This window comes from Lissotriton vulgaris, chromosome 9 (genome assembly GCF_964263255.1).
Source record: "Lissotriton vulgaris chromosome 9, aLisVul1.2, whole genome shotgun sequence".
Lineage (NCBI taxonomy): Eukaryota > Metazoa > Chordata > Amphibia > Caudata > Salamandridae > Lissotriton > Lissotriton vulgaris.
In genome coordinates this window covers 387939010-387963718 of record NC_141697.1, presented here as the reverse complement: position 1 = coordinate 387963718, position 24709 = coordinate 387939010, and the positions used below count along the sequence as shown (strand labels likewise).

The following is a 24709-nucleotide window of genomic DNA, read 5'->3' as shown; positions in this document are numbered from 1 at the left end:
TGCCTCTCCTTAGAAAGTACGTTTCTTTTTCCAGGAAATAAGTGAGCGGCGCCAGACAGTGATGTCATCCAAGAAGTGCAACAAAGAAGCCACCACCACTGGAGGCAGGACGCGTGCCTCATTAAAGAAGCCACCTTACCCAATACTGAGAGATCTAATACCGCATTAAAAAACAATGGCAAGTAAAAAAAAACATTCATGGGGGATGTGCGTTAATAGTCCAAAGCAATTGTATATTTGAACTGGGCAGTCAAACTCAGTACTTTCTTACTTTGTTCTAAAGTGTTCTGAAAATGTTTGCAAGTTCCTTCCCAAATAAAAGAAAGCACCCCGGGGGCTTTACTGATTTAATAAAGATACTCCTCAGAACAAAACCAACAGGTACACAATGCAAAGGATGAGAAAAAAAATTGTGACGACAAGTCAGCAAGAACCATGTGAATAGGACTAGAAAAAAAATAAAATAAAAACGAGACACGGCCTGCCGTGAAAGTGAAATTACGGCCGGCCGTGAATAATTAGGGGAGGAGCAGCCAGGAGAGAGCAAGAGCGTGTCGTGATCGTGACGAGCTGGAAGGCTCGAGTAAGGAAATATCGCGGCAGCACTACATCTCCCAGAAAGCTCCAGGGCGAGACGAAACAGTCTCCGCCCCCGGAGAGAGTATAAAAACACTTCCGTCACAATCCCAAGTTGCTTGTCAATCCTTCCGGTTACCTGATCGTGTATGGACCTAGCCTTCTGAGACCTGTGAATGCGCGGACGCTTTCCTTCCCGCTTTGGACGCCGAGAGCAAAGGGTGCGCGGACGCTTGCCTTCCCGCTTTGGACGCCGAGAGCAAAGGGTGCGCGGACGCTTTCTTTCCCGCTTTTGGACGCCGATATACTTTGGATATTTTCGTAAGTAGAGATCTGGTCTCCTTATTATTTAGCACGGCCGTGCTTTCTAAGAGTAGGTATTTGATGCCAACGAGTATTGTCTGGTATATCTCACATCACCTCTCTCTTCCAAACGATATCCTGTTCGATAGTGACTATAACTACTCGAAGAGGAAATCACCTTTCTGCACCGTTTGTGTAGTTAACTGTGACTTAAACAGAACCCGTTTCCAGCTTGAATCCGAGTCCTCGTCATTTCCCGACTTTGGGGACGAATCAAGCGGTTCTCATCCGTAAGTGAATCCCATGTTGATAATTGCATATGTTTACTTGTATCCCTTATCCTCCGAGCACTACTAACCCGTGTTCTTGTCTTTGCAGACATTGTTGTGCCTTGAAGTCCTCCTGTGCCATAGACCAGATCTTGAGGGGTGCCTTCACAACAACCTTCCCGGCGCAACTCCCCTTCCCTTTGCCTGGAGGACTACCTGTCTCCGGTGTATACCTCCACCGGAGAGGGTCAGTGTTATCGGGTATAGGGAAGACTATCTTCTCTCCGTGGTCCCTGCTGGCTAGACCCCTAAAGGTTAGTGGCTTGTGTTTTCTGCTCTTGTGTTGTTTATCTGCCGCTAACCTTGACAGATTGACAAGCCTAAGGAAAGAGACCAGCCTGGGCCATGGATATTAATGCTGCCTTGACCTCGTTGCTTGAGGGATTTAGTGTACTCCAACAAGAAGTACATGCTTCCCGAGTGGAAAATCAAGAGCTCAGAAAAGACATGAATACCATGCGTAGAGAAGTCGCTGGTATGTCCCGCAGAAACCCCGGGGGTGGGTCCTATATTAGAGAAGCGACGCTTCCTCCTCCGGGACAAACCCTACCCCAGCCATCGACCCCAATAGCTTCAGGGGGGGGGGTTCTTTAATCCCAATGCCGTACCTACATCCTCCACAGACCACACTCCTACAGTGCACGTCATCCAGAATACAGGAATACCTTTGGCTGCCCCAGAGAGGTTTTACGGAGATCCTAAGAAGTTTGAGACCTTTTTAAACCAGTGTCGTCTCCACTTCTTATGTAAACCTGCCGTATTTCAAGATGATGCTGCAAAAACCGCATTTATGATGTCTTATATGGGAGGGAATGCGGCGAGCTGGACTATTCCGTTGATGGAAAGGAACGATCCCGTTCTACATCGATTCCCAGACTTTTGTACAGCCTTAAGGAAACTCTTCGATCGCAAGACACATATGTTGTCGTTAGACAAGGAACTCCTAACGTTGCGACAAGGGTCACAAGATTTACTGGCGTACATCACCTCATTTAATCGACTCTTAGCCGAAACTGACTGGCCTCAAGAAAAAAGGACCTCGTTGTTCTACCAGGGCCTTCGGAGCGAACTGAAAGATGTCCTGTCACAGGTAGTCCAATTACCCGCTACATGCGAGGAACTCATCGACCTCACCGTACAATTGGACCATCGGCTCCTGGAGAGGAAAGGAGATCGAAACAGAGGTGATGGACGCGGATGGTATCCAAGATTCAAGCTCCCCTCCGAAGAGCACACCAAAAGCTCCGATAACGTGGAACCCATGCAGATTGGGGGTATTCGAGGTCCTCTGACGTCTGAGGAAAGAGAACGACGGAGAAAGATGAAACTCTGTATGTACTGTGGGAAAGGGGGGCATTTTGTACGAGAATGTCGAGCTCGGACCCCACTTACGGACAAAACCCAAGGACAAAAAACTACAGCAGCCCTTGGATCCCGTGAGACGGCGGAAAACTAGAACGTCCAACCCCGAATGAGATCTCTGGGATGGACCAACAACCAACAAGGATCTCCAACTTACTCGCCAACACGATGATGCCTGCTGTGGCACACATGAATTTGCCTATCTCTCTGTGGACTACCCGAGATAACTACACTCGGATAGATGCATTGTTGGATTCGGGGTCCACAGGAAACTACATGGATATTGACTACGCCAATTCCCTGGGGCTACCATGGGAAGAAAAGACAGAACCTGAACAAGTAAAAGCCGTGGATGGATCCATTTTGTCTTCCGGGCCGGTGGTTAAACATACGCTCCCTTTGAGAATGCAGCACGGAGAACATATGGAGTTTATACAATTCGATTTGATAGCCGCTCCTCAGTTTCGTATGATCCTAGGCATGCCCTGGCTTACGTTACATGATCCAGTAGTGTGTTGGTCAGCTCGTACCGTCACCTTAAACTCCCCCTATTGCATGGAACATTGCTATAACCCTGTCAAAGAAGAAGAAGACCATGAAGAACGACCCAGTCTTAGACACTTGGCAGTGGCATGCTCAGAAACACCTCTCGGCAGTACGTCAAATCTACCAGAGATATATGAAGAATATCGTTCTCTGTTCGACAAACAAAAGGCCACCGGGTTGCCCCCGCACAGGGTATATGATTGTTGCATCGAACTCCTCCCCGGTGCCTCTATTCCTTGTAGCAGGGTGTATGCCCTGACGGAACATGAGAACCTCTATTTAAAGAACTACATCGAGGAGAATCTTGCTACGGGATTCATCAGTCATTCCACTTCCCCTGCTTCGTCTCCCCTCTTCTTCATCCCGAAGAAAGACTGCGCAGAATTACGTCCCTGCATCGACTACAGAGCCTTGAACAACATCACGGTGAAAAATAGATATCCCCTTCCTCTGATTCCTGTCATGATGGACCAAATAAAGGGAGCTCGATACTTCACCAAATTAGATCTGAGAGGGGCCTACCATCTGGTGAGAGTGAAAAAGGGGGATGAATGGAAGACCGCGTTCCGTACGAAGTTCGGCCTATTTGAGTACAACGTAATGCCCTTCGGGTTATGCAACGCTCCCGCAGCCTTCCAATTCTTTATGGACGAAGTGCTTAGAGGTCTACTGGATACCATATGCATGGTATACATAGACGATATCCTGGTATACTCCAGTACTCTCCAGGAACACGAACGCCATGTCAAAGAAGTGTTGAGTCGTCTACACCAACATCAGCTGTTTGCAAAACTAGAAAAATGCCTCTTCCATGCCACAGAAGTTTCATTTTTGGGGTATGTGATAAACGCCAATGGGTTTCAGATGGAGAGTGGAAAGGTGGAAGCCATCACCAGCTGGAAAACTCCTCAAGACGTGAAATCGGTGCAAAGCTTCCTTGGTTTTGCCAATTATTACCGGCGTTTTATCAAAGACTTTTCTAAAATCATCCACCCCATTTCCCATCTATTAAAGAAAAACGTTCCCTTCAAGTGGGGAGAGGAGGCAGAAAACTCTTTCTGCATTCTAAAGGATAGCTTCACCAAGGCTCCTATCTTGCGACATCCAGATGCACAACTTCCTTTCATCTTAGAAACAGATGCTTCGCAGTACGCATTGGGAGGGGTACTTTCGCAACGCCACCCGGAAACGGGACAAATCCATCCAGTGGCATTCTACTCCAAAAAACTCAGTCCAAGCGAAATCAACTATTCGATCACGGACAAAGAGTTGCTGGCAATTAAGAGAGGATGTGAGGAATGGAGACATTACCTGTTGGGGGCACGCCATACCATCGAGATCTACACGGACCATCGGAACTTACTGTTCTTAAAGACCGCAAAAGCGCTGACCCCCAGGCAGTTGAGATGGACTCTCTTCTTCTCAGACTATGATTTCATCATCAAATATCGGCCAGGCCCACAAAACGGAAAAGCCGATGCCCTCTCAAGGAATCAAGACACGCAAGAACCCCTTTCAAACATTCCTGTGGAACCAACAACCATCCTTCCTGAGAAATCCTTTCCTGAAAACACCATCGCCTTGCTCACATCCAGTGATTTCCTCGAGGACACCAGAGTAGCAGTAACAGAGATCGATGTCCAGGCGTGGTTAATGGAAGATCCTCAAATGAGAACACAAAAAGACGACCTCCTGTACTACCGACATGCCTTATATGTGCCGGACCCCGGGCTGCAAATGCAGGTGCTGAATTGGGCACATGACTCTGTGTTGGGGGGACATTGGGGAGTGTATAAAACTATAGCTATCATAGAACGTTCATTCTGGTGGCCGACCTTACGAAACGATGTTAAAAAATACATACGGAACTGTTCAGTATGCACTCAAGGAAAAGCAAAACACAACAAACCTTCGGGGCTGTTACGTTCCATTCCCATTCCTCCTGCACCCTGGCATACGGTCTCAATGGATTTTATAGTTGAGATGCCTTTATGTCAGGGAAAAACTACGGTACTGGTGATAGTAGATCACTTGACTAAAATGGGACACTTTGTACCGCTGGAGGGTCTGCCTACATCAGCCGAACTAGCCATGATTATCTTGCAGCACCTCATCCGAGCCCATGGCATCCCCAGAGTATTCATCACCGACAGAGGGTCTCAGTTTACTTCACGTTTTTGGAAGGCCCTTTGCGAATCCTTGGCCATAGACGCAAGACTCTCCACGAGTTATCACCCTCAGACAGATGGCAAGACAGAGAGGCTGAACCACACTCTCGAACAATACCTACGTTGTTTTACATTGCAGAACTCAACGGATTGGGTTACCCTCTTGTGGTTAGCTGAATTCACCTACAACAACTCGGACCACACCACACTGGGATGTTCTCCCTTTTTCTGTCTGCTTGGGTATCATCCGAACATTCTCCCCTTCGAATGGCCTGTTACGACCAATCTACCCAGCATCCAGGAACATCATGCTCATCTCCAGGCCATTCAAATTGACGCTAAACATCACTTGGCTGAAGCTCAAGCGACGCAGAAGCGGTATGCCGACAAGAAACGCACTCCTGAACCGGTCTACAAGGTGGGGGATAAGGTATGGCTTTCCACAAAAAACATTCATCTCCGGGGAATTAACAAACTCAAACCTAGATATATAGGTCCCTATAGTGTTGAGAAGGTTATCAACCCTGTGGCCTTAAAACTATCCATTCCCCAGAACTGGAGAATACATCCGGTGTTTCACGTCTCACTACTCCTACCCTGTCATCTGGACACTAGATTGCCCGTCCATCCTGCCCCAGTATTGGTAGAAGGTCTGGAGGAGTATGAGGTGGAAGAGTTGTTGGATTCCCGGATCCATAGGGGTAGAGTGCAGTATCTGGTGAGCTGGAAGGGATTTGGGGTAGAGGAGAGAACATGGGAGCCAGAGCAGAACTTGCACTGCCCTGACTTGATCTCGCAATTTCATCAGCTATATCCAGGAAAACCGGGTCGACCGCCGGGTCGGCGATCCTCGAGAGGGGGTTCTGTCGTGATCGTGACGAGCTGGAAGGCTCGAGTAAGGAAATATCGCGGCAGCACTACATCTCCCAGAAAGCTCCAGGGCGAGACGAAACAGTCTCCGCCCCCGGAGAGAGTATAAAAACACTTCCGTCACAATCCCAAGTTGCTTGTCAATCCTTCCGGTTACCTGATCGTGTATGGACCTAGCCTTCTGAGACCTGTGAATGCGCGGACGCTTTCCTTCCCGCTTTGGACGCCGAGAGCAAAGGGTGCGCGGACGCTTGCCTTCCCGCTTTTGGACGCCGATATACTTTGGATATTTTCGTAAGTAGAGATCTGGTCTCCTTATTATTTAGCACGGCCGTGCTTTCTAAGAGTAGGTATTTGATGCCAACGAGTATTGTCTGGTATATCTCACATCACCTCTCTCTTCCAAACGATATCCTGTTCGATAGTGACTATAACTACTCGAAGAGGAAATCACCTTTCTACACCGTTTGTGTAGTTAACTGTGACTTAAACAGAACCCGTTTCCAGCTTGAATCCGAGTCCTCGTCATTTCCCGACTTTGGGGACGAATCAAGCGGTTCTCATCCGTAAGTGAATCCCATGTTGATAATTGCATATGTTTACTTGTATCCCTTATCCTCCGAGCACTACTAACCCGTGTTCTTGTCTTTGCAGACATTGTTGTGCCTTGAAGTCCTCCTGTGCCATAGACCAGATCTTGAGGGGTGCCTTCACAACAACCTTCCCGGCGCAACTCCCCTTCCCTTTGCCTGGAGGACTACCTGTCTCCGGTGTATACCTCCACCGGAGAGGGTCAGTGTTATCGGGTATAGGGAAGACTATCTTCTCTCCGTGGTCCCTGCTGGCTAGACCCCTAAAGGTTAGTGGCTTGTGTTTTCTGCTCTTGTGTTGTTTATCTGCCACTAACCTTGACAGAGCGGAGGCGCCAAGCTGGGCAACAGATGGCTGGCGATTTGATGCTGTGCACACGCATTTTAGCTCAATGCGCTTGCGCATTGCCCTAAAAGCGCACGGGCACAGCATCAAATCGCCAGTGTAGTTAAACTCTGTTTAACCCCTTCCATGCTCATGACGAGCTGAGCTCGTCATGAGGCACAGTTGAGCTGTGCTGATGACGAGCTGAGCTCGTCATCAACAATGGAAAATCTGGGAATGCAGCGCAGAAGGAAAATAGCGCTAGCAGCCAAGGTGTTAAGCCCCTATAGTCTCGCAAGCTCAATGCGCATGCGCATTGACAGGCGAGACCTAAAAAGGTGGGAGGGACTGGGGGCAGACAGACATGGGAGGGTATGTGAGGGGGAGTAAACAAGAGCGTGGGCACCGACGGAGGCAGCTCAAAAACAGTCTTGTAGACTGCTTAAAAATAAATATAAACATTAGCGCCTAAAAAACAGCAGTGGAATGATTAGTAATGCGGCTGTGCTCCAGGGGAGAGACAAACACATGAACAAGAAAAGAAATGTATACTCTCACACAAACTTCTTTTTTTGAAAAGTTTATTTTCCACATTTCAATATTTAAAATTTACAGACTACTGTAGTCCAGTTTAAAATTCTCTTTTTTAAGAAACTACTGTCAACACGTGCCATCCCCTTTCTCAATGTTAGAAATAATATGTGGTGATAGCTAGTTCAAATGCCAAATAGATTTCAATCTGTGGGTTGAGGATCAGTGAGGTTGTGCACAAGGAAACCCTAGATTCCAGATACCAATTTATTTGGGGGAATTTAGATTGGTTGGCATAGATTGAAATCTGTGCTACTTTGCAAATATGCATGTACACTTAGATCTATATTCAGTATTTCAGGGGTGGCAATAAGGTGATAAACTAATGCTACAAACTTCAGACGATTACTTAAGAGCTGGCTCTTCCCTACAACACCTATAATCACTACTGCTCCTATGTACATATAAGTGCATCTTAAGAAGAGTTTCTGCCTGCTACTAAAACTGAGAAATGTAATTAAAAAATCCTTCAACGCTGGATAACTGTGCACATCAGAAACTGTAAATATTACTGCTTCTGTGCACAGATGGGTATTTATAAAGAGGGGTTTTGTCCAGCCAATACAACCCTACTAATAGTCATTTGCATATGTGTATGTATAAATTAATTTAAGTTTTCCTTTTGATATAAAAAAACCTCTTTCAACCTTTGTCCCATCCCTCTTCTCTCTGACTCATCCCACACTGTTCTGCCTAAATGAATCCCCAAAAATCCTCATCAAACTTTCCCCACCTTTTTTATCCATGTTACTCAACCAACAGGCACACACAACCACTACTTATAAAAACAACTTACTAATTTCCCTTTCAAATACATTCCCATCATTCCATCCCTACTCTAAGCTCTCCTAAACACACAAGAAATCAAAAGCACAAACCAAATTCAACTAATTCTCAAAGCAAAGATAAAAAACAAGCAATGGCAAAGCCAATAGGTTTCGCCTATGTGAGATCTACTGGCTTGGTCAATGATTTTTTCAAGTACGGGGATGGCAAGAACAACCTAGAGAGGGAGGAGATGGTGGGTTAAAAGCATAGGGTTGTTAAAAACAACAGTCAAATGAATTAAACCAACTAACGCATGTTAAATTTAGAGGTGCAGACCGTGGAACTGAGGAAACAGGTTCTAGTCTTGATCTCTGCTCATCATCCTGTGATTATGGGAAAATCCCTCAAACGTCGGTTTGTAGTAGAAAAAAAATAAATGAAAGTGTCCATGTGTAATGTAATTGTTGCTCCTATAAAGTTATCCAATCCCTTTGGGTCGAGTTTGCGCTATATAAAACAAAAAACAAGGATTGGGTTTACACTTGAAAATAAAATCGAAAAGCTTTGCCTGAACATATGGAGTGCTTAACTTCACAATAAAACAATGGGAATAAGGGGCAGGCGAGTACTGTGCAGGCGAAAGCTAAAAAGACTTAATATTTATGTATGCGTAAATCTTTAAAAATCATAATACAATATTTTATTTAACCTAAAATATTTTGGAACACTAACTGATTTATCTAGGTTTAATTATTTTATTGTGGGTGTGGAACGGCCGATAAAAGCATTTCATAGAACAGGCAAACTTCTGGCTGTGGCCTCTGCAATGTGACTTGCGCTTCCCGGCCCAGTATGATGGGACAAAGAGAGCACCTTGCAGTAAACATGGGGTTCGGCAAATAAGGTACACGACTGTTGAGTGGAAGAGAGATGGAAGAAGGTGGCAGACTGGCCCTTGGTGATGTAGAAGACTGACGGAGTCTGAGGGGCTGTACAGTGAACTTTCTGCAGCAAGCCTGGCAAGGCCTGTCCTGGGGCATAACAGAGAAAGCATTGCTGCATGTACGTGAAGCCCCACGGGTCCAGAAACAGCAACATCCAAAGTAGTGAGCCCTGTTCAGAAAACCAGGGTAGGTCCCAAATCTAAATGTGTAAAGGAGCACCACGTAAAATAATGTAATTACAATAGCCGTAACCCATCAGAAACAGCTTGGGACATTAAATTAATTAAGCCCCATAAAAGTTAACGCGACACACAAGAGCAACTAAACTGATGATGGGGAAAGCAGCGATGGGGGCAGCATGAGGAGGGTGGGAGAATGGAGTTATTAGCACGAATGGAGGGTGGGACGGAGCACGCCACACTACGGACTGTGGGAGAAAAGGAAAACATGCACTCTTTTAGACTGCAGCCAAGAAATTTAAAACTAAGTACCTCCAAAAGTGGTCAGCCAGTGGAAGGACACTAGCCGTAGACCGGATGCTGTACTTCGTCCAAACTCCATGGAACAAACTGTCCCACCAGAAAAGAAAGAAGGAGAAAGTGAAACCAGAAGGCCGACCAGTGAGAAGCAACGAAATGAGGGCGCCATAGAAGCCAACCAATGGTAAGTAAGAAGCGGGCTCCAAGTCGAGAAGTCAACCAATGGTAAATAATAGGTAGGCTGTAAGTCCTTTTTAAGGCTTAATTTTTTATTTACAAGAGATTTTGCTAGCACAGCCTAGTGCTGTGCATGCGAAACCTAAATATTACTAATCTATTATTAACCTCTAATCTTGGGTTCTGTAGTGTGCTACTCGCCAAAAAAGTGCTATATAAATGCAATTTACAAAACAGTATTGCAGCATCCAAAAGCAAGGCACACAATACAAAGACAAACTATACAAGCACAGTGCCTTCATTTGGTCTGCAGATGCTATCGGGGCACTCCAGGAGGTGAAACTGCAGATGATGTGATGTGGTACAACTCCAGGAGGGCTTGAAGAGTGTGGGCCAAGGATAATGCGACTCCAAGATTCTACTGACACAAGACGCTACTCAACTGGTTCATGTAGAACCACTCATTTTCAAACCATTCAGACGGTGTAACTATGGCACACTTTGCAAACTTGTACCCTTTTAAACTCAATAAATATACAGCTTTATACTTGATACGAGCAGGCCAAATTACCCATAATTTGAAATAGATTTAATTAACTAATAAAAAAAGAGAGTATGACGACTCTTGATAAGTGTGACTAAAGACAAATAATGTAAAAATAAACATTTTGTTTACATATCAAACCAAAACAGCAGTTCTTGTCTTCCCATATGCAACACTCATGTCTAGTGAAACAAAGGGGCATAATGTGACCAGCCAACATTTACTAAATCTTGCCGTTTTGGGCCGTACATGGGTTTTGAACAAGGGCGCTTTTATAAACTGTTCGCAAAACCTGCACAATTTAAAAGTGTATCTTCATCAAACTACACTGCAAACCACGTATTGTTGGAGGTAATCAGTTCTGCAAAAAAAAAAAAAAAAACACAGCAAGCATTGGCAAAGCCAGTAGGTCTGGTTAACACGAACTACCGGCTGTGTCAATGTTTTTCGCGAAGTTGCACAGCAGCACAGCTCCTGTGTAGCATGGCCAATAATGTATGTAAAAAAGCACTATGAAGCAGCAAGCACTGGCTGAAATCACAGCATAGGCTGAAGGAGTATTTAGGAGCAAATCATGTATTCCTTGATAAATCTGTGCCACATATCCAAATCTTTGCAGCATCACACACACCCTACATTCTACGAGTTGCTGTTTCCATTATGAATATTAGCGCTTGGAGCAGTATAGGTACCTGGAGGTTTACTGCCCTTGTCAAGTTGTTTACTTTAGGTCTGATTTTCAAATCTATGGAAGTATGAAACGATCTTTCTTTATCAACACAATTTCTTTGGATTATATTGCTTAATAAAATTGCTAAACCTTTTCAACATTTGCTTCAGAACTTAATATCTTTTCAACTGAAAGCTCAGTAGCAGTAATACAGCAAGGACAATTTATTAAAGTTTTCATGATGTTACTGGAGATTTTTCAGGCAGCAAGTATGCAATCTACACGTTATTCTGCAAACACAGTATCGAAAATCTGATACAAAACTCTTGGTTTTGTTTCATCTTTGTTGTTATATGACCTAATGCAACATTCTAACCAAGGGTGATCATCCAATTTTGCTCTAGAAGGGCACAATATGTTCATAACATCATGCAGCTTCTCTTGCATGGCATCATTTACCAAAATGTCTGATGCTTGTATTTGGAAAAACTGTTCCGAGCAATTCCAAAGGTATGCATCTAATGATCCAGTTCCATCACTAAATGTGAAGTTCATAATTACAACATACTGCAGAGGTACAATTCCTAATGCTGCTGCTACTGCATCAGGTTTGTATGAATCGCTTTTTGTTAAAACATGGAGTCCTTCCAAGGACTTTGGGCTAGAACACTGTTTGCAGCCATAATAACATTGCTTGCCTTGGAAAAGGTAAGGAGCGGAGAGGTTGGCTAAGAAGAGACGCTCTTTTTCAGACCGGACAGGCATTACACTGTGGAACTGTCCTGAAAGTGTATACATTTCTTGCAGTGACCCACCTTCTATCATTATCATGGTCTCCTGTGGAGTGCTCCAGTTCTCTTTTTTTAAAAAGTGGACAGCTATTTTTTGTTCTTCTTGGTTTTCTCTGGTCCAAATGAAGGAATTATACAATGCATTAGGCAAACTTTGATGCTGAGCCATGTCTTGCAAAATTAAGTTTAAATCTTCCTCACCCGGAACATCTTGTAAGGAATTGCATTTTGGGCAATGAAGCTTTACAGACTGACTGAGCACCTCGGGCTCGAAATGACTTAGTTTGGCACGAATACGATATTTTTGTGGAGCTGTACTCTTCTTGATGATATGCAATGGAGTGGTCTTCATGTGCTGGTGAGCAGTGAGCACTGTAGCTGATGACTGTTGGCATCGCTCTATTGACCTTGCAGGAACAAAGTCTTGATTTGTACTTGTGGATAAAGCTTCTCGGCAAGAAAGCTCATTTAAAGTGTCACTGAATTCCAATGAAGAGATACCTTCCAAATCCTGGTAGTCTTGAGGATCCACTGCACCAAGTCTCCTTTGTAACTCTTGAACACAATAACTATTTTCTGGAATAACTGCTATTCCTCGAGCAAAGACCGTACCACCATGCAGCTGGAATTCTAGGCATGGTATTTTTGCTTCTTCATCACATGGTGTATGGCATTTTGCATGAAGATTGTAAATAGTTAGATAGCTTCCAACTTTCAGGGATTTTGCGTCTTTTGCATGGTTATCGAAAACCAAAATATCTATTGTCAGATTTCTAAGCTGGTGAATGATTTCAGGATCACCTTCCATGGCACCATTTCCAAAACACACCTTATGTGGATACTGGCATTTTGTGCCATCCCACACCTTGAGAATAAATGAACAGCTATCCACCTCTGCTTTACCCACAAGCTGGCACGTAAGGTCGAAATATGTTGCAGGTTGAACGGCAGAAAGCATCATGGATGACCTGGACGAGGAAACCTGACTACATGCCCAGCTTCGTAATACTTCCACTGTGTTGTGATCCTCTTCAGAAAAGCAAAACGTTTTACTGGAGGTTCGAGGAATTACGGGGGCTCCTGGAGTGCCATCAAACACGAGGGATGAAAAACCAGCACTGACACTTCCCTGCTTCTCATTTTTATACTCTTTGATCCTCAGTCTGTGAAATCTAACAATGTCTCCGTTTTTTGAAATTTTCGGAAGGGATTCTGGATTTCCACTAAATAGCATGCATGTTAGTTTTACATTGGACCGATCCGTAATTGTTATAAGCGAATAATAATCAGAGCCTTTACTGCAAATCGGTGGCTTGAAAAATGTCACAACACCAAACACGTTGACAACTGTGTTCTTTATAAGTTGATCAAGTGGGGTGTAGCTATATTTCTGTTTAGGTCCCGATGATTCTGCTTGCTCAGCCAACGGAGCGTCCGACTTACACATGTACACAGATGATGCATTTCCACCGTCTAGTTCCAGTTGGCAGTGGTGCCTTCCATCTTTATTTCCAGAAGGAGACTTGACAATTTTAAATCCCGTTATTCCCAGAGTGTCCCCTTTGCGAACACGTTTTGCACATACTTCTGCCAACTTTCCAAACGCAAACATATTTATTGCACCGACTTTGGTTGACGACGGCTCAGTCTCTGGTTCTTCCAGTATAGCCTTCAATGATATCCTCCCATTTCCAAGTTTGGTCACTGGATAGCTTTGTGAAACAAGTCCCAGGAAGTATTTGCTGGAAGCGTCCAGCCCGGGACGTAAATCGTCGAGTCGGACCCTCTGCAGGTGTCCCGGGAGCTGAGATTGCAACCCACCGTCGTCGACATTCAAGAACACCATGGGCATCACTCACTGCTACTGTCTCGAAGAGGCTCGCGTTGGTTTTCGCGCTCAAACACTCATCTGACCACCTACAAATGTATGTGCTGCAAATGACTGTTCAAAAGAAGAAAAAAAATTCTGCATCTCCGATGACGTTGAGAACTCCCTTCTCTGTCCCGCCCATTTAGAAATTGATCCCCTTGCCCACGACCAAAATGGCAGGTCCCGGTGCACTTGTGTATAAAGTATAGCTGGTTTTGCCCACACTTAACATGGCGACTAGCAGCTCCTCCCTCTTATAGTACATCTTTTACAAGCACCAAACAAGGATTCCGCCCGAGCAGGAGCCCTTAGACTTGTTGCCTCGTGCTTTAAGGGGCGTATGGTTCTTCGAAGCAGTCATTATGGTGGCTCTGTCTGCTACGGATAAGAATTCAACAGTTAAAACAAAATTCCTATATAGATGTTCTAGAATGAGAGCAGTGCTTTGAAAAGGAGCTTACGTTGCGGTGATCTAAGATAGGCTCTAAATATTTGCCTGGTCACGGAAATATTTTATTAAATGATGTATGACTTTAGTAAATGCAACGTTTAGTCTTTAATTTCACTAATTAAAATACTTAAAGGGCGTTCCTGTCATTATGACTTATGGGTTGGAGGTAAGGTACCGTGTGCTTTGAATTACAATGCTGGATTCTGTCAATGCAGCAACACTAGGAGAAGAGCAGAGCTACCAACGAAAAGGCCGGCAAAGGGGTGAGGACACTAACTGGTCTGTACGTCAAAAGCACCGTTTACTGCCCGATTTAGTAACAGCCAATAGGAAGGAGGGTGGGCTGTAGGGCGGTACAAGTCGTACTTGCGACCAAGCTAACTCTAGTTGGAATGAAGCTGTAATAGCCAATAGGATGGAGGGGCTAGCTCTGGGGGCGGGGTTGATGACTGCCAGGGTAGGCTGCGTTACACTCACGCAGGCTTCTGGGTCTGTTCCTGTCCTGTGCAGGCTCTGACAGCTGGAGGGGCCTCAGCACTGCCAGGTGCGGGTTAGACGGTAAGGAACGCGTGGGGAACAGACACTTCGGGCTGGGGACATTTGGAACCCTGTAACCCTGAGTGTGAGCCACATACGCACAAGAATAAGGTGTTCCTTGGCCGAAACTCAGAAGAGCCTCACATAGTTGATGTAACCCCTTTGCCTTCACTCTTCATTTAAAGCAATCCTCTTGAAAAGCCCTCTGTTATCATTGGGAACTTCCGTTCACTCACCTATAGTGAGAAGCTTTTGCTACTTGTCCCTTACTAAAGAACACTTGACCCCCTATTAGCATGAAGAAGACCCTGATCATACACAGTACTGTACAACGTGCCCGTTACTTACGCCCACAAAATTAAGAGCTTCTATTTTGCAACACACAGACCACACAATTAATATTCCCCATGCACGAACTACCTCACTCTGATGCTCGCCGATGAGCGAGCATGAGTACTTTGTTCAATTGTTCATTTTTTACCAGGCAACACTAAAGTCGTAATTTGTAATACCAATTGTAAAATTGTTGTTTAATTTTTCTGCTAGACTGTTTTTTATGCTTTAACGTGTATCTGCATTTTTGCATTTCCCCGCATTTACCGTAGCACGTAAAGAACCATTGCATACATTTCCAAGAGCACCACTTGATACTGCACATTACACTTAAATCGTAGTAAAGACTTAGGGTATTTAATAAAGCAACATATTTCTTATCATTTGAACTGGTTTCAGGATTGACGTGCAAATTATTTTAAACGAAAGGACACATCACAATGGTATTTCTTGATACCCATTAACACATGCGAAAAAAGCCCTGATTTCTTAGGTGTAGCCTCGAAATATTAGTTTAGATTCATTCTTTACAGTTGATGTTTGTTAGACCTGGCCCTTTTTGCAGGGTCATCTGGAACATTTTGCCTTCCTCCTGTATTTTTTCTGACTTGTTTTTGTTGGATTTATTACTCTGGGCACTTTACCACTGCTGATCAGTGCTAAAGTGCATCTGCTTTCTCTTGTAAACTTGGTAAGATTGGTCTACACCTGTTTGGCATATTTAATTTACCTGTAAGTCCCTTGTTCTGTGGTATCCCATGTACCCAGGGCCTGCAATTTAAATGCTATGGGTGAGCTTGCAGTGTTGCTTGCGCCACTCACCGAAGTAGCCTTTCACACCTGTCACGGGCCTCTGCTGCTGTAGGTTCTGTGCGCGTCGTTTACTACGGCAGTGACGTGGCATGTAAAGTGGTTGCCACATCTGAAACTCACCTTTTACTACATCTCAGTCCCCCCTTAGGTAGGCCCTAGCTAGCCCTATAGGCAGGGTGCTATGTAGGTAAAAGGTAGGTCATGTGCCTTTCACTGTGTGGCATTTCCTGGTAGTGACAAACAGCCTATTTGGCTTCTCACTGCTGTGAGGCTGCCTTCTCATAGGGTTGCATTGGGAATTCCCGGATTGTTCTTAAGTGGTAGTTTCTGATACGAGAGGGGTAGCATGGCAATATTTGGCATGTTTGGAATAGTAGTCCTAAATCCTGCTTATTGGTGAAAGCAGATTTGGTATTACTATTTTAGAAAGGCCACTTTTAGAAGTGCCAATCTATGTGTGTTTGAGTCTTTGTATCCTACGTGGATGTGCACTCACCATCTGGTTTAGACTGACAGGAGAAGGGGATGTGCATTTACTCTATACAGTCAGAAGGGGGAGTTGAGGTATGTCCTGCCTTTCCTGAGTGACTCAGCTCTGGGCTGAATAGACCTTGGCTTCAATTAGATGGGTGGGAGGAGTTTCCCTTACACCTGAATAGTCTTGGTCTGACTTTAGAGTGGTGGGAGAAGTTGCACCTGGATACGGCTGTGCCTGAACTTTCACAATGCTGTCTCCGCCCCTGTTAGACCTGGAGTTGCCAGTCTACATAGGGTAGCTTGGCACAGAGAGGGGAAGGCCTATCCCAAAGGCACATGTGTAAAGCTTGCGTCGCACCACTCAGTAACACAGCGTCCCTCCACTAGAAAAGAAAGACACTACACCAGTCTTAGGAAAATACAAGTTGTTTTTATAAAATAATCTCTTTGTTGTTCAGCAGTTCGTGGTTCAATATATAAAAATAGCTCCACATTGGTGCACATAAATACAGGCACCAGTTCAACAGTGCAGACACCACAGTTCGTTTCTTCCCCACTTGAAAAGAGCTCACTACTACCCCTTCCAGCAACAGGAAATATTCTACAGTCTCAGTTGCAACAACGAGAAAATATCACTTCTTTATGCAGTAAATTTCAGTTGTTCCTTATTCTTGGAAATTCAAGATTTCTATTGAAAGCGAGTTACAGAGTTTCATCACTTACATCCTACATACAGAAATCCAACCGTGAGCATTAGACTTTCGCTTAGTGTAATCAGGCAGAACATCACTTGGTTATGAACATGGTACTACATCTTCCTTCTGTCAGCTGGTTTACTGCTTTAATAATTAGGTAACAGAGCAAGGTTTGCCTTATTGACGTTCAGTGCAAGCAACCTCTCAGATTTCTAACAGATGCAGAGAAGAAAAGATGGGCTCTTAAAACAGGCAGGTTCCCAAGCGTTTATAACAGGGGTTCAGTACTTTCTAGCTCAGTTAGTTCTAGTCACACCCCGATCGGAGAACAGGAAGTTTGGGCAACCACCGAGCTGTATAGTCTGAACTCCTGGGTCTCTGTTTCACCACAGCCCCAAGACCCCGCTGTTGTTAAAGATATGAGATTTATTTTTTCACAAGAACAAGGGAACCCAAAAGGTATATCATAGGGACCTTGGGAAGTATCAATTTACAAAAGACAATGGTCCCTATATGTGGACTGGATAGCAAAAAATAATAATCATACACCTAATAAGTAGTATGTTTCTTTGTCCAGCCGGGCAAGAATTTTATTTTAAATGATCAAGTTCATAGAGAGAGTTTTAAGACCAAGATAACAAGTGGGCACAGCCGTGACCCACAACATTTAAGACAAAACAACAAAGAAATGGCCAAAAAGCAAAGCGAAAATCTGTCTGTATACTATTGTTCAGTGCTACAGACTCAATCTCTTAAACATAACCATACCATTGGGTCAAACAATATAGCATTCATCATATTGCATATGGGGTTATTTGTCGACGACGTTTCGATGCCTTTTTAAATTATGACATCATCATCAGGACAAGAATTATCAGCATTATTGTTTTGTTCAACAATTATTAACACAATGCCTATTATCGCATTAATGTCGGTTTACTTGCTGGTTGTCTCGTTCTGGGTTATTGAGGAGAAACCGCGGGGCTAATGGCATTCTTTCAAAACCATTCCGGGGCTTCCATCAAGGTTGTATGGAAACGCCAGGAGCGCAATGGCTCAATTTGTATTGGCAGGAGCACTGTGGCTAATACGGGAGTCCGATGGAAGTGAACTTCCATCGGACTCCCGTATTAGCCACAGTGCTCCTGCCAATGATGATGATGATGTCATAATTTAAAAAGGCATTGAAACGTCGTCGACAAAAAACCCCATATGCAATATGATGAATGCTATATTGTTTGACCCAATGGTATGGTTATGTTTAAGAGATTGAGTCTGTAGCACTGAACAATAGTATACAGACAGATTTTCGCTTTGCCTTTTTGGCCATTTCTTTGTTGTTTTGTCTTAAATGTTGTGGGTCACGGCTGTGCCCACTTGTTATCTTGGTCTTAAAACTCTCTCTATGAACTTGATCATTTAAAATAAAATTCTTGCCCGGCTGGACAAAGAAACATACTACTTATTAGGTGTATGATTATTATTTTTTGCTATCCAGTCCACATATAGGGACCATTTGTCTTTTGTAAATTGTTAAAGATATGAGATCATCAATGGATATTCTACCAATTACTTCCTTGCCGATCGGTCCCTGGCGAATTCACACCGAGAATCCAGCCTTCCCACTTGATCACTCGTCCCCTCACACGGACCGCCTGGCCGGCAGACACCTCCGCTCTGCTCCGCCTCTATGCCGGGGAACCGCCTAGCCCTCCACTGGGCCTGCGCGGTGTTCAGGACACTTCTGCGCCAATGGAGCCGCCCAGCCCTTCAACAGGCCTGCGCGGGAATTGAGTCAGCGCTCCACCTCTGTGGCACCGCCCAGCTCCTCACTAAGCCTGCGCGTAGATCTTGACACCGCTCCGGGCAGAGAGACCCGGCGCCTCACCGGTGGGTACTTCCAGCCTCCCCTCTTTGTAGCCGTGCAGAATTCCCGGCTCGTCACCAACACCAGGGATCAGACACAAGGGTGCTGCCAGCTTAGACCCACAGGCGCGGCGCCCTTTTCACCACAGAGAACTCCGATTTCTGGAGGCAAGTAAATTTAGCAGTTCCTTGTTACAGAGTTCCGTCTTAGGCGGGACACTTCAGGAAAGGCACAAGTTTAGTCTTACAGGACACTGGGGGACAGCTAGTGTTTGGATTTAGTGTGTCTGGGGCCAGGGCTTGGGGATGTGAATAGGGGTGGTGTGCAATTCTGAAAAGTGTTTGAAGTGCCCCAGAACGAAGACTTTTGAACTATAAGTACAGGAGCTGTGACCCCATGTTTGAGAGAGACTGCTTGAACTTGTAACCAGACGCTGCTGGTTCTACATGCTGCCTCAGAGGATTGCTGTGCTGCCAGGGAACCACCATCTGGGCTTTGCCTTGTTGTGCTGACCTGCTGAAACGATTGCCTGTTTGCCTGCAAGGATCTTGTGTGCTGGCCTGAGCCTGCTTCCTGCTTGAAGCCCCCAGTGATCTCCCAGGGCTTTGTGACCGACCCTGGATGATGTGAAACAGCGCATGGTGAGCGCTGTGTTCTTCACTCGGTTTATTTTGCAGAACGTGTGGAGTGCTGCTGTTCCCCTTGCCCTGGCCTGGGGAGCGCAGGGTGAGCGCTTGTTGCCTCCCTAGCATGGGAGGAGTGCTTCATTCCATGACCCTCAACCTAGCACCCAGAGTGTTCTTTCTTTTCTCTCTTCAGGCTTGTGTCCCCAAAACCTAAGTGGGAGAAGTGCTTATGACGGTGGAGACAGGGCGTGTCCCCCCTGTCTCCGACATCCACATATGGAGGTGCTTCATTTGCATTGCCAAACCAAAGCTGAGGGAAACCTTGAAAGGCAGGTGTGGTCGCTTGCCAGCGATCCACTGCTGCTGATGGGGAGTCCTGGTGCGATACGGTGCAGGACTCTTCCAGGGGTGTGGAATTTTTAAAATAATCTACTTGGCCAAGGGACAAAATGCCACTGAGATCTACATGCCCTGTAAAATCTACTTGTCCCACCTACTCCCGTCCCTACATCAATTGTAAGGGCTGACAGAGACCATTTAATATATTTTTGATGTATTAATCAATAAACAATTATACGCTTTATAATAATGCTAAAGTAAAACTTGACAAGTGATATTATCCCTTTTATAACCCTTGTAATCTTTAGGCATATTGGGTCACTATTGATGCAAATTGGCCCCCAGCCTCCAGAATGCAACGGGCTGTTAAATGAGAGACCAGGACTAGAGCTTAGACTCGCTGGTGGTACTGATAGCCATACGGTAACCTTATTCCAGCGGCAATCAGCTGCCAGGGTTTGCCAAGGTGGTGAGCCTACTCTAGGCTGGGCGAGTGTTAAAACTCACACCCATAGAGTGAGATGGGAAGGGTGTGTGAGAAATTCCACTGAGGTGTCACTGTTTGAGCTGGAGCCCGTCTTTTGAAAGACTGTGGCAGTTATTATGTCGGGGTGCCCTCCCTACAGCCTGGCTTGGGACGAGTCTAGGGAGGTAGGGGTGTTGCACTAGTGTGCCAAGGCCCAACAAGAGCGCCACTGTGCCACCGGAAGTGGAGCAGGTTAGCAGGCGGAAGCTTGTAACACATGGGGTTAGCTACGGGAGAGGGCCTGTTTACTTCTGTGCAACCGGAAGTGGAGCGGGTTAGCAGGCGGAAGCTTGTAACACATGGGATTAGCTACGGGAGAGGGCCTGTTTACTTCAACCCACTCAGCCAACCACTTCTTGCTTGCAATGAGCATCACTACGGTAGGCCCTTCCCAGTGCTTAATTTGTGATAGGATAAGTGCAGGGGCCTAAGGTGCTGTTCAGAAGCCGGTGCCGGGCGTTATCGCAAGTCGGGGTGCCCAAGGCTAATACCAAGGGTGCCAGGTCTTGAATCCACCTCACGCCCGCCCCCTTTCATTCACCACTGTCACTCTGGGTCCCCATTATTTCACTCTTCCAGGGTCCTTTCCAACAGTTTTTACTTGTTCACTGTTTTCTTCATCTTTGTCTTTTTATGTTTTATCCTCACTTCCTGTGTGTGAAAGTCTTAGGAGGAAAAATAGGAGGAAAAATAAGAACAATCTCCAAAAATGTGTGCGGTGGGGCCACTTGCCACCAGTGTTGAATTGGGATCACAGTTAGGCCCGGGCAGTCCTGAAAAATTTCCCACATTCCAAAATCGTTAATATACTTTTGCAGTTTTATACAGTGTGAACTCTCATCTGCCCCCCTCCACCACCCCGTACTTTTTTCATGAGGGGAGAGGGACACAAATAACCCAAGGAGCTCAGCTCCCACGCCAGCTCTAAACAGCCGCCAACCACCCTAACTTTCCAGAACTCCTCCAAACCTGTGTCCTCTGAAAAGCGAGTGCTTATGGCTTCCCATCAGCAGCGCCTTGAGGCCTCTGTCACACCTGGAGGGAGCTAGGAGGCGGGGACACCTCGTGACAGAAGGAGAATCTATTGTTCATCTTCTGCCTCTGACAATTAGCCGCCTGGGGTGGGTCAGCCTCAGTATGTTTGTGAACCCTGTAATAACAGCCGTTTAAGGTGTGCACTTGCAGTAGAGACCATGATTGCCCTGGCTGATTGGACTGCTTAGTCCACCCTAAAACGACCCACCAACTGGCCTCTGTAACAGGCCCATCGGCCCATTTCCAATTTCCCGCCTTGCCAATCTGAGCCAGCCTGTAACCCCGCCTCAAATTAAGCACTGACGCTTGCTTCCTTGGAATAATGGGAAGGAACTTTAATTCGTGAAAAAAGACATCTGTTCCTTGGCAGGAATGAAATAGAAGTACCAGGACTAGAGCTCACGAGAGATGGGGCACCAGAGGACAGAGGGGCAAATAGTATCGAATAACCTTTCCTAATACTATGGTGGGCAGAGTCAGCCTATTAATACGCAACTGCCCTTACTCCAAGCTGCCAAGTAGCTTTTGTCAAGTGTGACCAGATGTCACTTCAACACGACGTTTCTATTCATGGGTTTTACTTTTATTTATCCTAGTTAACAGGTGTGTAAGTCCAATTAAAATTATACTGCAGCTCCTAGAATGCACCGATATTTTAGGTCAAAACCTAGAACTGGAAGAATTGCATCATGGTGTGGAGTCATCTGGTCACCTTACCTATGCCCTTTGATGCATTTTAGTCCGTTCTATGCTGGGTTTAACCACTGAGGTGTGTGCAGGCTTTGGTGCCCATTTGTGAGCTTTGCATTTTGCCTCCACTGACTGGCTTGCAGTAATTAGCCCCCCCCCCCCCCCCCCCCCAGTGATGCCGCTGTGTTGCTAATCACCACTGCTTTGCGTGATGTCAGTTTGACTGCTTTTCAGGTCTTTAGGGCACGGGGTGACATGTCACTACTGACAGCTTCTCTTAGCTTTCATTTCAGAGGAGAGGGGTGGAGAAGGGGGGTGACGAGGCAGGACTGGAATCCTCTTAGTAAAACAGTGGGGGTAGGGGAAGGGCAAGTGCAGATATGGCGAGGAAGATAACCCTCGCACCCACATACAGTTATTTATTTAAAGCATATTTATGAAGCGCAGACTTTACCAGAAGGTGTCGAGCACTGTACAATAGAAACAGAACCAGTTACGTTACATGAGAGAACTGTTACAGGAATGGAACAAACAAAAGTAGAAAGCCAAAGAATCAAAACGATGCAGGCAACATAAAAGTCTCTTAATCTTGTTACTATACCTTAATTCAAAAACGGCTCTGAAAAGCACTGATGACGTGATGCACAGGCAGGACATCTCGCTGCTGAGGAAATGTCACACTAAGGTGCTGGACACGGGCTGGCGATGCTTGTAGTCTGCACACCAGCACTCATAAGCAGTGATGCAGAGCGCACACACACTGCCGGTCTCCTCAGCTGCTCTTCTTAAGTGCTGCAGTCACTCGCCATGACACCGGGAGAAGCACTGCACACCGACCTGCTCAAAGGCACTGTCTCACCAGCCTTCCTTTCGTCAAGTTTGTTGCAGCACGCCTGGCGCGAAAGGAGCGCTTGAATCTGCTCTGCGCCAACCAATTAAAAGGTGCAGTCAGCACGGCTACGGCACTGCTCCAATAGCAGCGATTAGGTAAATATGCGCCCGCCCATCCTGCAGCCACAAGGACGCATCACTCGACGCTTTCCATCGCAACAGGCAGTACATTTTTATTAATTTTAGAGCAAGTTGGTTACCAGAAAATACACCTTCTTTGAGGTCACTATGGCAGCGCTTATTTTCAATACAGCGAAATGTAAGGTTTCACGGCGGCAGCCGGCTACTAGCTACCACTTTCTGATTACTCCCCCAGCCAATCACTGGCTAGGCTGGAGCCCAGTCATGGGCTGCTAGCCAATCGGAGGGCTCTGACGGGTCTCTGGCTCTCTACCAGCCTTTCTGATTGGCTGTGGGTACTCTGGGCCTGTATTACTTACGTGATTTAATGTCTACTTGTCCATCGGACGAAGGAGACAATAAATCTTCTTGCCCGTCACAAAAAACAACATGGCTCGGGCGTCGGGCGATAGGATTCCCCCACCCCTGCTCTCCTCTGGAGACCGAGGATGCACTCACACGTCCCAGCAGCAAATGCCTGATGATGCTTTATTGTTGGGCGGGAATACGCTGGCGAGTCGTGCTGAGGGCAGGAGTATCCCTGCTGGGATTGCGGAAACCCCTGCACCCTTCTTCGGCCAGCTTCACCCCACTAGGGGGGAGGTGGTCAGAAAGCTGAAGTGGAGCTTGACAACCAGCTGCACCACACAATTGCAGGCAGTTGTTGCTCCACATGCCTGAAAGGCCTTATGTTTCTTGTGAGTTCCAACGCAGGGACTCAGTGATTTTTCCCTGCAGGATCAGGCATCGTACACCTCCGCCTCTTGGTGCCTACCTGGTGGGGAGGAGGGGGGCACCTGGTTGCCGTGGTGGAAGCCGCAATGGAGCCTGGCGAAAGGACGGCGTGAGACCTTGACGGAGGCCCCTGAGACCCGACTCCGAAGGAACCTCCAGAAATGACAGCATTGCCCCTTATAAGAGGGCAGGCGTTTTTGCAGCCTGGTGGGGACCTGGATTTACTGTTTCCTTTCTGGTAGGCATGCAGACGTTCCTGCGGCCTACATGACACTCTTACTCTCTGTGTACGTTAGTGTATATGAGAGGAGTGCAGGGTTCCTGTACCTGGTTATTGATTTTTGTACCATGATGTGTGGCAACACATGCTTTTTTCTCTTCCTGACCCTCCTACTGCATTTGTTACCCTGATTTGATATGCATGTCATTTGATGCCTTACAGTAACAGGATAACTAGTATTATGGCAGGGGATACATTATATGCACAGTAATGGTGGTTTGATGAGAAGTACATGCTATACAGTATTTATGGGGTTGCACTACTGGTGCTCCTATGACCATTGCATAGTGGCAAAGTGATGTTATGATTTATGTGATGTCACGACAAGTGCGGAGTGGCACAGTGATTTATGTGATTGTGGTCTAATGTGTTTTATGTACGATACCAAGGA

At 45.8% G+C, this 24709-nt stretch overlaps 2 protein-coding genes across 3 annotated transcripts in view; one reads left to right on the top strand and one right to left on the bottom strand.

Annotated features, from left to right (window-relative positions):
- Window positions 1-11451: 11451 nt before the first annotated feature.
- POT1 (protection of telomeres 1) lies at window positions 11452-13994 on the bottom strand. The gene has a single exon (XM_086937755.1). The coding sequence runs from the start codon at window positions 13883-13885 to the stop codon at window positions 11528-11530; it is 2358 nt and encodes a 785-aa protein (XP_086793881.1). The 5' UTR covers window positions 13886-13994; the 3' UTR covers window positions 11452-11527.
- Window positions 13995-14739: 745 nt separating this feature from the next.
- Window positions 14740-24709, top strand: part of SETD3 (SET domain containing 3, actin N3(tau)-histidine methyltransferase) — a 510073-nt gene continuing 500103 nt past the window's right edge. Inside the window, exon 1 of one of the 2 annotated variants that reach the window (XM_086937753.1) lies at window positions 14740-14912. The gene's annotated coding sequence lies outside the window, so the exon portion shown is untranslated. The remainder of the gene's footprint in view (window positions 14913-24709) is intronic. The other variant, XM_086937754.1, reaches the window with a different exon arrangement.